The sequence below is a fragment of the Colossoma macropomum genome, unplaced genomic scaffold (assembly GCF_904425465.1).
Source record: "Colossoma macropomum unplaced genomic scaffold, Colossoma_macropomum, whole genome shotgun sequence".
In the NCBI taxonomy this organism is placed as follows: Eukaryota; Metazoa; Chordata; class Actinopteri; order Characiformes; family Serrasalmidae; genus Colossoma; species Colossoma macropomum.
This window is the reverse complement of record NW_023494808.1, coordinates 6,523,122-6,538,710: the sequence shown is the minus strand read 5'-3', so window position 1 is coordinate 6,538,710 and position 15,589 is coordinate 6,523,122. Positions and strand designations below refer to the sequence as shown.

At 40.2% G+C, this 15,589-nt stretch overlaps 1 protein-coding gene across 1 annotated transcript; it reads right to left on the bottom strand.

The window, feature by feature from the left end:
- Window positions 1-5,763: 5,763 nt before the first annotated feature.
- LOC118798045 (zinc finger protein 239-like) lies at window positions 5,764-7,369 on the bottom strand. The gene has a single exon (XM_036557361.1). It carries the CDS (start codon window positions 6,550-6,552, stop codon window positions 5,764-5,766), a length of 789 nt encoding a protein of 262 aa, XP_036413254.1. The 5' UTR covers window positions 6,553-7,369.
- Window positions 7,370-15,589: the final 8,220 nt, after the last annotated feature.

The following is a 15,589-nucleotide window of genomic DNA, read 5'->3' as shown; positions in this document are numbered from 1 at the left end:
TTTGTTGACCCGGGGGATTTTACCGCTCCAGATAAAATCTATAATAGCCTTGTCAAGAGTCCTAAAAAAGACTTAGGTAAGAACACAGGGAGACACTGAAATAAGAACAAGAATTTGGGGAGAATGTTCATTTTAACGCTTTGAATTCGGCCTGTAAGTGATAGGGGAAGATTGTTCCATCTCCGAAAGTCCTCCTTCATGGATGACATTAGAGGAGTATAATTAGCTTCTTGAATAGAAGATAAAGAACGAGTGATATTAATACCAAGGTATCTAAAGCCGTCTGGGGCCAAACGAAAAGGAATATTGGTCAGATCTACCGGATATGAGGGAAAATTTAAAGGGAAAAATTCACTTTTTTCAAAATTTAATTTGTACCCTGAAAAAGAGCCGAATTCCTTTAAATCGGGGATGACTGATGAATAATAAGAGATCGTCTGCGTATAGTGAAACTCTATGTTCTACACCATAGCGTGATATACCCTGAATCTGTGATGACGCTTTGAGGGCAACTGATAAAGGCTCCAAGGCTAAAATGAACAAAGCGGGACTTAAAGGACAACCCTGTCGAGTACCACATTGTAAAGGAAAAGAGGAAGCAAACACAGAATTAGTAGAAACTCGAGCAGAGGGTGAAGAATACAGAAGCTTAATCCAAGAAATCAAGTTTTTACCAAAGCCAAATTTATCAAGAACGGCAAAAAGGTAGTCCCACTCTAGGCGGTCAAAAGCTTTTTCCACATCTAAAGATATAACCGCCTCAGAGACAGGAGAAGAGCTAGAAGTAAATACAATGTTCAAAAGTCTACGGATATTTGAGAACAAGTACCGACCTTTAATAAACCCAGTTTGGTCATCTGAGACGACTGAAGGAAGGACAGGCTCTAAACGTTTGGCTATCACTTTTGCCAGGATTTTATGCTCATTGCAGAGTAAACTAATTGGTCGGTAAGAGCCACATAAGGTTGGGTCTTTGTCTTTTTTCAGGATAAGCGAGATTGTTGCCTGAGTAAGCAGCCTGTTTAGCAACTCGTTAAACACTTCCAAGAGAAGTGGCGATAGTTTATCTTTGAACTTTTTATAAAACTCTATACCAAAACCATCCGGGCCTGGTGTTTTACCACTACTCATCGAGCTAATTGCTTCTGCAATTTCCTGAAGTGTGATGGGGCTGTCCAGGTTCTGTGCCGTGTTAGGGTCTAAAGTGGGAAGCTGTAAATCGTTCAGAAAAGAATACATAATATCTGGTTTGGGGTGGTGTTCAGATGTATAAAGCAAGGAGTAATAGTCAGCAAAAATCTTGTTGATTTCCTTGGGATGAGAAGTCAAATTACCTGTAGAGTCTTTAATTTGAGGAATTAGTCTAGAGGCGGTAAGTCTCCTGAGCTGGTGAGCAAATAATCGACTGCCTTTATCACCATATTCATATACTAAGCCACGTGAGCGCAAGATAAAAGCCTCAGCTTTTTTTGTAGCAAGTAGATTAAACTCTGCTTGAAGGTCCGTTCGTGATTTTAACAGCTCAGGAGAAGACTTCTCGGAAATCAATCAATGTGGGTAACTGACTCAAGGTGTTCACTATTAATGAAAAAACAATCAATGCGAGAATAAGATCTATGTAGTGAAGAGAAAAAAGAAAATAATTTAGTAAAAGCGTGAAGTGATCGCCAGGGATCAACACAGCCATTGTCCTCCATGAACAAAGATAGAGATCAGGCCATTCTTGAAGTTGAGAGCAATTTCGAGCTAGATCGATCTAGTGTTGGGTTCATGACACAGTTTAAATCACCTCCAAGAATAAGTTTATGCATATCTAAATTAGGAAGAATAGATAAAAGCCTATTTACAAAGTCCTCATCATCCCAATTTGGAGCATATATGTTTACCAATAGCACCTGGACCTGGAACAGGAGACCTGAAACAATAACATATCTACCTTGTTGGTCTGAAATTATGTTCAGTGGAATGAACTGGGTCCTCTTATTAATGAAAATAGCAACCCCTCTAGCCTTTGTGTTATAATTAGAATAGAAAACTTGGTTGACCCAAGATTTACGCAGTCTAGTATGTTCCGCTCCAGATAGGTGGGTTTCCTGAAGGAACACAATGTCTGCACTTAGTGTTTTGAGATGAGAAAAAGCCTTTACCATTTTAGTCTGGGCCTGCAAACCTTTAACGTTCCATGAGATAAATCTTACCGGATTGTGTTGGTTAGTGTTCTTCCTTATTGTAGACATATGGTAAAAGTAAGCCTAAGAGATAATAGTGCGGGAGAGGAAAAAGGGGGAAGAAGAAAAAAGAAAAAAAAAAACCCATTTAAAATAAACCCCAATAGAGAAAAAACCCATGACATAACCTTCCAACTTGAACTTGAGCTCCCGGAGACGGTTCTTAAAGCCATGCACCACCTCTCTCTCCCTAAGTAACAGATTCCACTCAAAAAAAAAAACCTAGCTTCCACTCCCAGCTCCCCACCGCCATCAACAAAGAAGTAAAACAGCGAACAGGTTAAGAACCATACTAAACATCTCACATGATAAGCTACTTAAAGTCTCTTGGGACCTGGACAGGACAATTACAAATGAGAACATTAAGCATTTAAAATAGAATAAGAACCATGTAGAAACCAAATATGTAATGCAAAAGTATGGTTTGAAGATTTAAAGATCTTATACCAAGTCCTTAACCAAATTTTAAAGTGTCACTATATAGGCCCTAGTATGAACATTGGTAAATGACGTAGGAGAATGAGGCCCAACCCACTGTCGCACTAACCTCAGAAACAACCATTCCTGAGGCTACAGTTCAGTCAGGTCAACGAGTTGCATGTTCCTTGCAAAACCTCTGCGCAGCATCAGGCGTATCAAAGATCCTGGCCACGCCATTCACAATGACTCTGAGTCTTGCGGGGTAGAGGAGCGTAAAGCGAACTCCTCTCTGAAACAAAGTTGCTTTGACTTGCTGAAAGGCAGCTCGTCTGCGAGAGAGATCCATGCTGTAATCCGGAAAAATACTTAGCTTGTGACCCTTGTAAAGAAGCTTGTCTCTGCTTTTTCTCAGGGTTCGCTCCTTGTCTTGAAAGCTATGAAAGAAGATAATCATAGCTCTGGGTCTTCCACCGGCCGCCCTCCCGCAGCAGGTGAGCGGCCCAGCCGGTGGGCCCTCTCGATGATCGGTTGGCTTTGAAATAGACCGGGACCAAACAATTCCTTGAGGAGCTCCGTAGTGAATCCGATTGGATCATTTGACTCCAGACCTTCAGGGATTCCAATAATACGTAGGTTACACCTCCTAGAGCGGTTTTCCAGCTCGTCTACTTTCTCAGCCAGGGAGGTGTTTACCTGCTTAAGTGAGCGACATTCCAGTTCAAGTTGTTCCAACCGAGTGTCATGGGCAGCCGTAGTGGACTCGAGTTCAGCAATGTTATTCCTGAAGGATTTGAATATCCGCTCCAGGGAATCGAGTCTCTCGCGAATCGGTTGAAGTGATTCGTTCAGAACACTGATAGTTTTCTCCATTTTGTGGTTGAATTCCACGCCAAAAGCCGTAAACCATCTCGGTGGGGTGTCATCATCGAAGGCTAAGGTCCTCTTCGAAGGAGGGGTTTGGGAAGATCCATTTTCAGCAGAATTCGAGCGATTTGTAGTGCCAGGGTCATCGGGGGGGAAGGCCCGAGGGAAGCGCTCTCCGACTGGGAAGAGCTTGCGGTTAGCACCGGTATAGCAACATCAGCTCATCGGGATGCTTGCGCAATGGCGGAGGTGGAAGAAATTGGCTTAGAGCCAGCCTTCTCTCTCAGCTGTCTTGACATTTTTAGTATAAAAGGAGTCCACGGTCTTAAAACAAATGTTTTACTAAGAACGAAAGTGTAAAACGTCACCTGTTCGCTGTTAATTTAACAATGCTCTGGGGAGCCGGACCACGCACGTCTGCCTAAGCCGCCATTACAACCGTAACCCCGCAAAGACTTTTGGCAGTAAGAGAACCCTGGCAGTCAGAGAGCCCCTGGCAATCAGGGACACCTGGCAGTCAGAGACTCCTGACAGTCAGAGCCCCAGGCAGTCAGAGACCCCTGGCAGTTAGAGGCCTCTGGCAGGCAGAAACCCCTGGCATTCAGAGACTCCTATCAGTCAGAGGGCCCCTGGCAGTCAAAGGGCCCTGGCAATCAGAGATTCCTGGCAGTCAGAGGGCCCCTGCAGTCAGAAACTCCTGGCAATCAAAGGGCCCTGGCAGTCACAAACCCCTAACAATCAGAGACTTCTGGCAGTGAGAGGGCCCTGGCAATCAGAGAGTCTTGGTAATCAGAGACTCTGGGGCACTGGCAGGATCAGTTTTGGGAGGCTGTTCACTGAAGCATGAGTAGATATATTAGCTTCATAAAAGTTTGAATCACTAATTTTAACAATATAAAACGAGAGATTATAGACAAATCAATAAAACTATTTTAATAGGCTCCTCCTCAACATCACAGGTTTTTAAAAATAATTAAAATGACACTAGGAAGTTGTAAATAAATCTGAAAAATCTTAGAGATGTACAAAATGAAAATTTCAAAATGACTGAGAAAGCATAATGTATTATTATGCACTTTATATTTACAGCAGACACACTAAATTGTAAAATTAACTGGAAATAAAAATACATTTTTGAACAAGTTCCTTCACTAATTAAATGATCATAATGAACAAAACATACATTAACAACCTTAACATTTTATCAAGTTATAACATTTTATTAGGTACACCTCCTTTTTTCTACACTCATTGTCCATTCTATCAGCTCCACTGACCATTTAGTTTCATTCTGTAGTTCTACAGTTACACACTGTAGTCCATTTGTTTCTCTGCATACTTTGTTACCCTGCTCTTTGATGGTCAGGACCCCCACAGAGCAGGTATTATTTGGGTGGTGGATCATTCTCAGCACCGCAGTGACACTGACGTGGTGTTGTGTTAGTGTGGGTTGTGCTGAGTTTTTAAACACCTCAGTGTTGCTGCTGCACTGAGAACCAAAAATATCCAGCCAACAGCGTCCTGTGGGCAGCGTCCTGTGACCACTGATGAAGGACTAGAGGATGACCAGCACAAACTGTGCAGCAGCAGATGAGCTAACGCCTCTGACTTTACCTGCTCTGTGAGGGTCCATGGGGGTCCTGCCCAATGAAGAACAGGGTAACAAAGATGCAGAGAAACAGATGGACTACAGTCTGTAACTGTAGAACTACAAAGTGCTCCTATATGGTAAGTGGAGCTGATAAAGTGGACAGTAAGAGTAGAAACAAGAAGCTACATGGTTGCAACTGAAACAATGAACAACAAACAATGAACATGTAAACCTGTGTCTACCATTCACAAATATTAACTTTATCCCCTTGACCAAATTTAGAAGCAAGAAAAGTGATGCTTAAAATGAAGAGTGCTGTTTCTGAACCTTGAGTTGCTGTAGATCACTAACACATTTTTCATGAACATTACTCTTCTAATATAGACAAAAGAGGACAGAAAGTTATCCTTGTGCTATCCAGAGTTATTATCTGTCCAACCTGACTGTTGTCTCCACAATGTCTTTGGACCCCAGATGATGTTAAGTCTTCTGTGCAGCACGTGTTTTCTGATGGTATTTAGGGTGTGGTAACTGAGAGAAAGTCTTTCCACAATGAGAACACTGGTAAGGCCTTTCTCCAGTATGTACTCGTTGATGCGTTTTAAGGCTAGACAACTGAGAGAAGGTTTTCCCACGCTGAGAACACCTGTAAGGCTTTACTCATGTATGTGTTCGCTGATGCCTTTTAAGGCTAAACAACTGAGAGAAGGTTTTCCCACATTGAGAACACCAGTAAGGCTTTACTCCTGCATGTGTTTGCTGATGCCTTTTAAGGCTAAACAACTGAGAGAAGGTTTTCCCACACTGAGGACACGAGTAAGGCTTTACTCCTGTATGTGTTCGCTGATGCCTTTTAAGGTGGGACAACTGAGAGAAGGTTTTCCCACACTGAAAACACGAGTAAGGCTTTTCTCCAGTATGTACTCGCTGATGCATTTTAAGGTTACAAGACTGAGAGAAGGTTTTCCCACACTGAGAACACCTGTAAGGCTTTACTCCTGTATGTGTTCGCTGATGCTGTTTTAGGCTAGAAAAGTAAGAGAAGGCTTTCCCACACTGAGAACAGTGGTAAGGCTTTACTCCTGTGTGTATTGTCTGATGGGCTCTGAGACCTTTTGACCAAGCAAAGGTCTTATCACACTGGGAGCAGTGGTAAGGCTTTTCTTTCGTATGGACGCTTTGATGGTTCCTATGCACTGAAGCATGTAAAAACTTCTCCCCACAAGTGGTGCACTGGTGAGGATTTTTTCTCATGTGAATTCTCTGATGCTTTCTAAGTCTTGTTGCAATCCCGAAGGACTTAGTACACTGAGAGCACTTGTGAGCCTTTTCTTTAATATGCGTCACTTGATGGGCTTTAAGGTCTGCCCTCCGTCTGTTGTGTTCACCATGTTTGTTTAAGTGTTGTGAAGATGAGGAAGATTTCTTAGGCCTTCCTCTTCGGCTCATCTCTTTCTTTTGAATCAGTTCTCCACTTATACATCTGTCCTCACTGCTGGGCAACAACTGGCTTGGCTCACCTGTAAAGAAAATAAGACAAGTAGTTTTTTAAAAGTGTTGTTAATTAAATCAAGGGCTTAATTAGGCATAAGTTTACCCAATTAGGTTGATTTTATTATTTTGGCAGGATTCAGGAATGTTTTTATATGATTGATGAAACTACTGATAAAATGTAGTCAACATAAAAAGCTTTTTCTCCAGATTTTGACGTTTTTTTCTCTCCTTATTACATACACTATATTTCCAAAAGTATTCGCTCATCTGCCTTCACATGCATATGAACTTGAGTGACATCACATTCTAAATCCATAGGGTTTAATATGATGTCGGCCCACCCTTTGCAGCTATAACAGCTTAAACTCTTCTGGGAAGGCTTTCCACAAAGTTAAGGAGTGTGTTTATGGGAATTTTTGACCTTTCTTCCAGAAGTGCATTTGTGAGGTCAGACACTGATGTTGGACGAGAAGGCCTGGCTCACAATCTCCGCTCTAATTCATCCCAAAGGTGTTCTGTCAGGTTGAGGTCAGGACTCTGTGCAGGCCAGTCAAATTCTTCCACACCAAACTCACTCATCCATGTCTTTATGGACCTTGCTTTGTGCACTTGTGCGCAGTCATGTTGGAAGAGGAAAAGGCCATCCCCAAACTTTTCCCACAAAGTTGGGAGCATGAAATTGTCAAAAATATTTTGGTCTGCTGAAGCATTAAGAGTTCCTTTCAATGGAACTAAGGGGCCGAGCCCAACTCCTGAAAAACAACCCCACACCGTAATCCCCCCTCCACTAAACTTAACGCTTGGCACAATGTAGTCAGACAAGTACCGTTCTCCTGGCAACGGCATAAACCCAGACTCGTCCATCGGATTTCCAGATGGAGAAGCATGATTCGTCACTCCAGAGAACACGTCTCAACTGAGTCCAGTGGCGGCACTACATTACATCACTGCATTCGACACTTTGCGTTGCGCTTGGTGATGTAAGGCTTGGATGCAGCTGCTCGGCCTTGGAAACTCATTCCATGAAGCTCTCTACACTGTTCCTGAAGGCCACATAAAGTCTGGAGGTCTGTAGTGATTGGCTACCTCTGCACACTATGCACCTTAGCATCCGCTGACCCCACTCACTTTTATGTGGCCTACCACTTTGTGACTGAGTTGCTGTCGTCCCCAAACGCTTTCACTTTGTTATAATACCACTGACAGTTGACTGTGGAATATTTAGTAGCGAGGAAATTTCATGACTGGACTTGTTGCACAGGTGGCATCCTATCACGGTACCACACTGGAATTCACTAAGCTCCTGAGAGCGACCCATTCTTTCACAAATGTTTGTAGAAACAGTCTGCATGCCTTGATTTTATACACCTGTGGCCATGGAAGTGATTGGAACACATGAATTCAATTATTTGGATGGGTGAGTGAATACTTTTGGCAATATAGTGTATGTTAAGCCAGTCACTGCACTGCCCCCACTTTTTGGACTGCCCAAAATTACAATAAATAGTCCAAAATCAGCATTAAGCATGTTTGGCAGTAGTTTGCACTTACTAGTATGGACATGGTTATCAGGGTTAATCATTTTCCTGCAGTCCACCAGCTTCACTGAACACATCTTTAACTGTGTCTGCTGGTCTCCACCGCTGAACACAGTGTTGAACATCTGCACAGGGTTTGCTTCATGCTCACACTGTAGAGATCCTTCCTCCAGCTCCTGAAGCGTTAGCTGCTTTTCATTTTCACAAACAGCTTCCTGGATCTCTGTGGTGGTCTGTCCATTAACATGAACAGTCAAACTGAGTCCATCCTCCAAACCCCCCATCAAGGACTGCTCTCTACCATTCTGCCCAGTAGAAATTCTTTGTTCTGAATTTGGTTCGTCTTTAAAAACAGCTAGCAAGCTGACTGCATCTAGTATTTGTAGCTCTATATCACTGTCTTCATGCTTCAGGCCTAAATCCTCATGCAAAAGCTGTAGAAGTCAAAGAAACATGTGCAAAGTAATTTAATTTATAGCTAAACTGCATCTAAATCTCAAAAACCACCATAAATTCATGAACAGGTCTACTAACAAACCAAATTTGTGTCTTTTTTGTGCAAGATTCATGGGTCAGTTTGTGCCAACTTTCCTAGAGTCTGGCAGATTACATCAAGGATCCCAAAAAATGTCAAAAAAAAATAAAATAAAAGTGAAGCTAAATTTCTGTCTAGTTCATGCAAGCAAAGCTGTGCTCTGTTATGAATTTTAAAAGTTCTTTTAAAGAATCTTAATTCTTAATCCTGTCTTAAATATTGAATTTAACTTCTTAAAGAATGACTGAACTGGATTAGTACTTGAACATAAATACACTTGGTAATACATTCCCACAGCAGGTTAATTTAAGGATGTATGTTTTTTATGTCAGAGTTCTCAAGTCTTGTCTTCTGATACTCATAGCTCAAACTCAAGGTCTTTCCTGTTGCGACAATGTAGTCAATATTCAGCTCAGTTTAGGGCTGAACAATTTGGGGAGAATATCTTGCTGAGATTTTTCTCACCAATACTGTGATTGCGATTTAAATGCAGTTAATTTTTATAAATTAATTTCCAGGACTGTTTTTTGGTCAAGAAGACCAGAATTTCCGCTTTTTCTGGCAGGACATCTGAATGCTGAGTGCAAAAGACTACCAGTTAGTTGTGATGGCACATATACAGCTTTGGGAGCAACATTTTATGTCCATTTTACTGTCTTGGCTTTAAATATGTCTCAGTATGTGCTGATGTACTAGTATAGGATAATAATATAATACAAACAAAAACACAGACTCACTTTGCTCTGCTTTAAGCTTTAGCTCAGCTGTAGCCACTTTTCTCACATCTCTGGCAGGAAACGTTTCCTCAAAGGTAGAACAGTTTCTTGTACAACGTCTCTTAACAATCAACTTTTTACAAGGCTGAAGTCAGCTTCCATTCTCCAGCTTCTTGTTCGAATTTTCCTGTTCTACCTTAAATGGCGGACAATTCAAACAAGAAGCTAACTTCAGCTTCACAATGTTTTAGTGTTTGAAAGTTTCTCATTACAGATTAAATGTATCTGGAGACCAGCTGAGTGCTTATAAATGCAAATAAATCCATTTAGCTCCATTCAGGTCAATGTTCATCTTAAATCTCTCTCTTTGCCTTTTTGTAGGCTACTAGCTAGGCGAGATTTCTTGTCTGTGTTGCTGTGGTGATCTGCAGTCTGCACTGCTGTAAACTCTACTCTTTAAAATTGCAATTTCAACATGAAAACGATTAAGATCGATTACAATATCAAAAACGAATTTTCAGCCCTAGCTCAGTTTAATCATTCTTAAGGCACTTAAGCTCAATATTTGAGGCAACATATGTTTTTTCCATGGAAATGTTACAAAATCATCATCTAATACAATGGTTCTGCCCGTTACATCTGCAGTAAGTAGTCAAAAATATATTTTTCTCGTTTTTAGCTTTTTACTAAAGATTTTAGCTATTTTTATTATGTTCAAATGTATTTATTTGAGTGAAATGCATTCAAATAAAAATATATTTTAAAATGCTTCCCAAAGGATTCCAAAGAGCAGAGAATGGTGCTTGCTTTGGTAGTATATTAGATGAATCTATGAGGAAGGAACGTGGAGAGCTATGCCATTTGCTGGTTGCCATCAAAACATTTTGAATGCAGTTCATTTTGCCATAGGCAAATTTTTGGCACTTGAAGCTGGATTTTTGTGAAATGGACATTTTGCAACCATACAAAATCGCGATGCGGATGTGAACGATTCTGAATCGATTCACAGATGTCAAAAATCGATTTTCTAAATATTTAATTTACAATGTAATGTTGACGGAACGCAAAAGGCGGAACTTGGAAGTGTGGAAGTGCAGCACCCGGACAGTGTGTGGCAGCACATAACAAAAACACAAGTGGATGAGGAAGAAATCCGACCGGCTCCCTCTGCATTAAAGCCTGGTTAGATCAGGAGTCAAAACCCAAATGATAAGAAGAGACATTTTGTCCTTTCAACAAAAATCAAACCACCTTGGGAGCCGCAACATTTAATGTCCAGTATGTGTCAGTATGTGATAATGTCCTAGTATGGGCTAAACAATATAAACGAAAATGCAGATTTACTTCGCTCTGCTTTAAGCTTCAGTTACAGCTGCTTTCCTCCCATCTCCGCCAGAAAACGTTTCCTCAGAAGTAGATCAGTTAAATGTTTCTCAATGTTTGACTGTTTTACAAGGCTGAAGTCGCTTCTTATTCTCCAGCTTCTTGTTCGAATTTTCCCGTTCCACCTTATATTCTAACTGACACGCCGAATGTAAATGCAGCACCATTTAAGGTGGAACGGGAGAATTCGAAAGAGAAGCGACTTCAGCTTCGCCACTTTTTAGTGTGTGACAGTCTCTCGTTGCAGATTTTACATACCAGGAAACCAACTGCGCCGCTTATAAATGCGAATAATGCGAATAATGCATCGCTGCTATGTGACCTGCAGTCTGCACGCCGGTTCTCAGTCGTTGTGAAACAGGGCTTTCGCGCTATGTTGCACACGTTCCGTCTCAAAGACACTTTACTGACACAGTGACCCCCCCCCCGTCTCTACAACGAGACCAAAACCGAAGTTATAAAATCACTAAAGAAAACGGGTAGAATAGCTGTAACGTGCTGCGAGAACATCCATTGCCACTGGATTTTATTTCACAGTTACTGCGCATTTCATCGCAGATGAGTAGCAGCAGCTTCTCGTGCTCCAAACAAGAGCAGTGAATGAGAGCTTTCCAGTTCACTTGCCACATCCCTTCCATTTGTTTTATTAAAAAAGATATTGGAAGTAAATTCATTATGGATTGTTACAAATACTTTGCTTTAAAAGTACCAAGTCACTTTAAATAACAATAACACCGAGTCACTTAGTCACTTTAAAATGTATATTGTCTCTACATTCTGTATATATTTTGTGTATATTTTGTGTATATTTAATATATTTCAGTTGGTTTTTCTTGTATTTTTATTTTTACTTATTTACTTACTGTAGAGTGATTAGCTGAGCCTCACCACAAGCATTTCAATGCATAAATGTCCTGACATGTTGTGCAAATGACAAATAAACTTGAAACTTGAACTCGAAACTTGAGCTCACACAGAGAGAAAATATAAATGCTATATAGAAAAAAAGATGCATCGAGATGCATCGATAATCGCTTTATAATCACATCGCAGCCCTCTGAATTGTAATCGAATCGAATCGTGAGGTGCCTAGAGATTCCCACCCCTAGTAGCTACAATACAATATAATACTTTATAGTATTTTATAATCACTATATATAATATAATGTTTTACAAAGCCATATATAACTGCAAAGAGTAAAATACAACTGAACTACAGAACCCATGACTCAGTGCTCATGTTCTAACCCATCAAGCAGACCTACTGCATATGGGCATTTCATTAATTTAGTATAGTAAAATAGCTTTTCTAGATTTTATTTTTTTTTAATGTTAATACAACATTCAAGTGTATTATACAGACAAGTTTAATGTTATTACTTACTCTCTGAAAATAAAAATATCCTACCTATAGCTTTAATGCAGGCAGTGTTTTCTAATACACTGATTTAGGTAATCGAAATATCCTATGTATGTATTTATGTAGGGAGCTGCCTATAAATGTATGCTATGGTACAGCCATTTCAACAAAGTAGGGCAATTCGCCATCGCTGATGACAGACTTTGTAGTCCATTTTTTGAGAAAAAGCCAGTAACGCCGTATTTCTGTCCTTTACCATCATTTAAACTGTTATAGTGTTAAGTAGAACTAAATTGGACTCTGCAAGCTGCTGTACAACCTGCACCTCCAATTAACCTACATTCTGAACATAAACAGTAGAGGGCGATGCTGATTGACCGCTTCCCTAGAAGCACAAATTTAACAAAACCAACAACACCCTCTTTAAAGCCTATAAATACTGGGAAAAGGTACATTTTGTAACAGAAACCCAAAGCTGTTCCTTTAAAAGGGAATCTTTTGGCATAAAGACTGACCTGCCCTTCAAAAAGATCTGTACAGACAGAACTAACACTGACCTCTCTCTGAGACTCGCCCTGCTCCTTCCAATTTAATCTATCCTCTAACGTCGCTACCAGCGTCCTCAGCTGAGCCAGTTCAGTCTGGAGACCCTCCAGGTTTGAGATGTCCACCATGGAGAGGTCAGTGGCCACCAACTTAGTGCAGGACATTCCTGAAACTGGTTTAACACTCAAGTAATTAACAACTTACTTTAAGCATAACTTATTACACTCTTTAAAGAGATAGTGTTTCAAGGGTTCTTTGATAAAAACAAATTTGTTCTATATAGAACCATGAACAGTCAAAGAACCCTTTGCACGATAAAGGGGTCCTTTGCATTATGAAAAAGTTTTTCAGAGTGATGAAAAACATGCATGAATCTGCTGTAGGCAGTTCTGTAAAGAACCTTTTCAAAAAATCGAATCACGTTTATTGTCACATCACATTTGCACAGTTGGAAAGTGAGTGAAAATCTTAGGTGCGTAGCCCCCTTATAGAATTTAAATACAAAAAAATATATAAATATCTAAGAAAAAAAAGAAATATATTTCTTTTTATATATATACACACCGATTCTGAATATACACATATACACAATATACACTAGTATTGCACTATTCCAATGTACAGTTGTACAGTAACAAGTTATGAAATAAAACCATCAAATGTGCTGTTGTACACATTCTGTATGTGCAGTTAGTCTGAGGTAGATAATAAATGAGATGCAGGTACACAGGGGATAGAATACTGATATAGAATCTTCCAGATTAAACAAGACTGAATCCTTGTCTTTTAGTACCCTGCTAAAAAAGGACTATTATAACTATTAGATAAATCCCATTAAATAAATAGCGGGCTAGCTGACCTGACTGGCCTCGTTCACGGCTGCTCTGACTCTCCTGAGACTCGTTTAAAAGCCCCTCTTCTCTGTTTAAATGTGCAGTGAATCCATTTATCCGGTTTCTGTCCATCCTCAAACCGGCAGCCCTCCTTCTCAGCTGCGAGTGAGCTAAATGCTAGTTAGTTAGCTGTAACGCGTTCTCAGCTCGCCTTCTGATTGGCTCCTGAAAACGCGCCGTTTCCATGGAGACGCGCTCCAAACAGAGCGAGGTAAACACCGTAAACCGAAAGTATTTAATCTGAACTGTCCGTGATTTGTCCGAATAAACGGGCGGAAATTGTAAATTAAACATTTATTAAACCTAATAATCCTTCCTACTGTATTAGGAATGCTTTAAATCTCATTAATAAACCATCAGATGCATTTAGAGTCAGCCACTGGTCACCTGTTAAACCATTAGGATCCTCTACACTGCGATATCAACCCAATAAAAACGCCAAAACCATCAAGAACCAACAGAAACACTTTATGGTTTCAATTACACTTAATCTACACAGACAGAACCAAAACTGACCTCTGCCTGGAACTCAAGCCGTTCTTTCCACTTTAATTTACCCTCTAAATCAGCTTCCTCAGCTGATTCAAGACCCTGCGGGTTCGAGATGTCCACCGTGGAGAGGCCAGTGGCCGCAGGACATCTCTGAGAAACGATCTCTGAAGGTTATTCTTTCTGAAGCTTAATTGAATGAATGAATGGCGACATCTGCTGGCGAATCCGTGGAAATGCATCGTCAAACCCGAAAACAAAAAACAAGAAAAACTCAATGATTACTGGTACAAATGTATACTTTATATTTATGTATACTTTATATTTATATTTGTCTAGAATAAGGAGGCCTTCATAATTCATCCCATATGGAAAAAATGCATTCCAAATATATTTATTAAATATTTTTTTGCAGTGTATCCCTTATAGCAAGAGGATAATGGGCCACAGTTGGCCCGCCGATGGCAAAGCTGGTGGTCCACTGGCGTTTTGTCAGCGTTTTCCTGGCAGCCCACCGGTAGTTAAACAGAGTATTAGACAAAATTCCACTTTTCATTGCTCATTTTCCACTCACAGTCCAGTTTACTGATATTTCCTTCCTTCCTTTCTTTAGATATACTTTGTAAATTTGTTTAGTAAATAATGTTAATCTAGTGCAGTGTCAACAACATTTTCTATAAAATCATTTTGTATTAGGCCCAGTCATTTTTTTCTCAGTTTATAATACTTGTCTTAGCCTTTTATTTTAGAAAAAAAATATCCTTATTTTAAACATGTTTAAGGAGGTTAAAAACTAGTTAGAGTTTGTATGCAGGGCAGTAATCTGGGTGGTCCGATGGTGGACCAGCAGGCAAACAGTCAGCAGGGTGCCAAATTTATCAAGCCAGTGGACCCATATATGCTGCTATCTGAGGTATGAAAATGGCCAAAAATGTATTTGTTAAATATACTTTTAAAACGCATTTATTAGTATTAGTTATTATCTGTGTTCAGCTGTGTGTAATGAAGGTTACAGATGTATGTAAACGGTACTGACTACTGTGATCTGCATTGTACTTTAAATTAACCATGTACGTCTGCAGTCAGACTCTCACACACAATGTACTTCACATAAACAAGATATCAAATCATAACTGCATTTTCACAGAGTATCAATACCCACAACACTCGCTTCTGTCATGTTAAAGGTTCATTTGATCATATTTAAAATGAAAATACTGGAATACAATTTCATTTCTAAGGCCCAGTCCCATTTCTTCTTTTTACCCCTACCCTTTGTTTTTGAGTGTCACCCTAACCCGTTGGAACTGAGTTACAGCGTAGTGGTTGAAATCTTCCTCTATGATATGACACCCTCAAATAAAAAGAGCATCACTTCATTAACAGCTACTAGCACTGCTCTGTAGGCGACCCTGCCAGTCTGCAGTGATAGCAGAGGAGGGTAAAGTTCAGCAACCTCACTGCTGGGCTTTAGTTACAGTTAGGGTATCACATGCCTTCAAAGAGGGGGGCAATTATTTATTATCACCCAC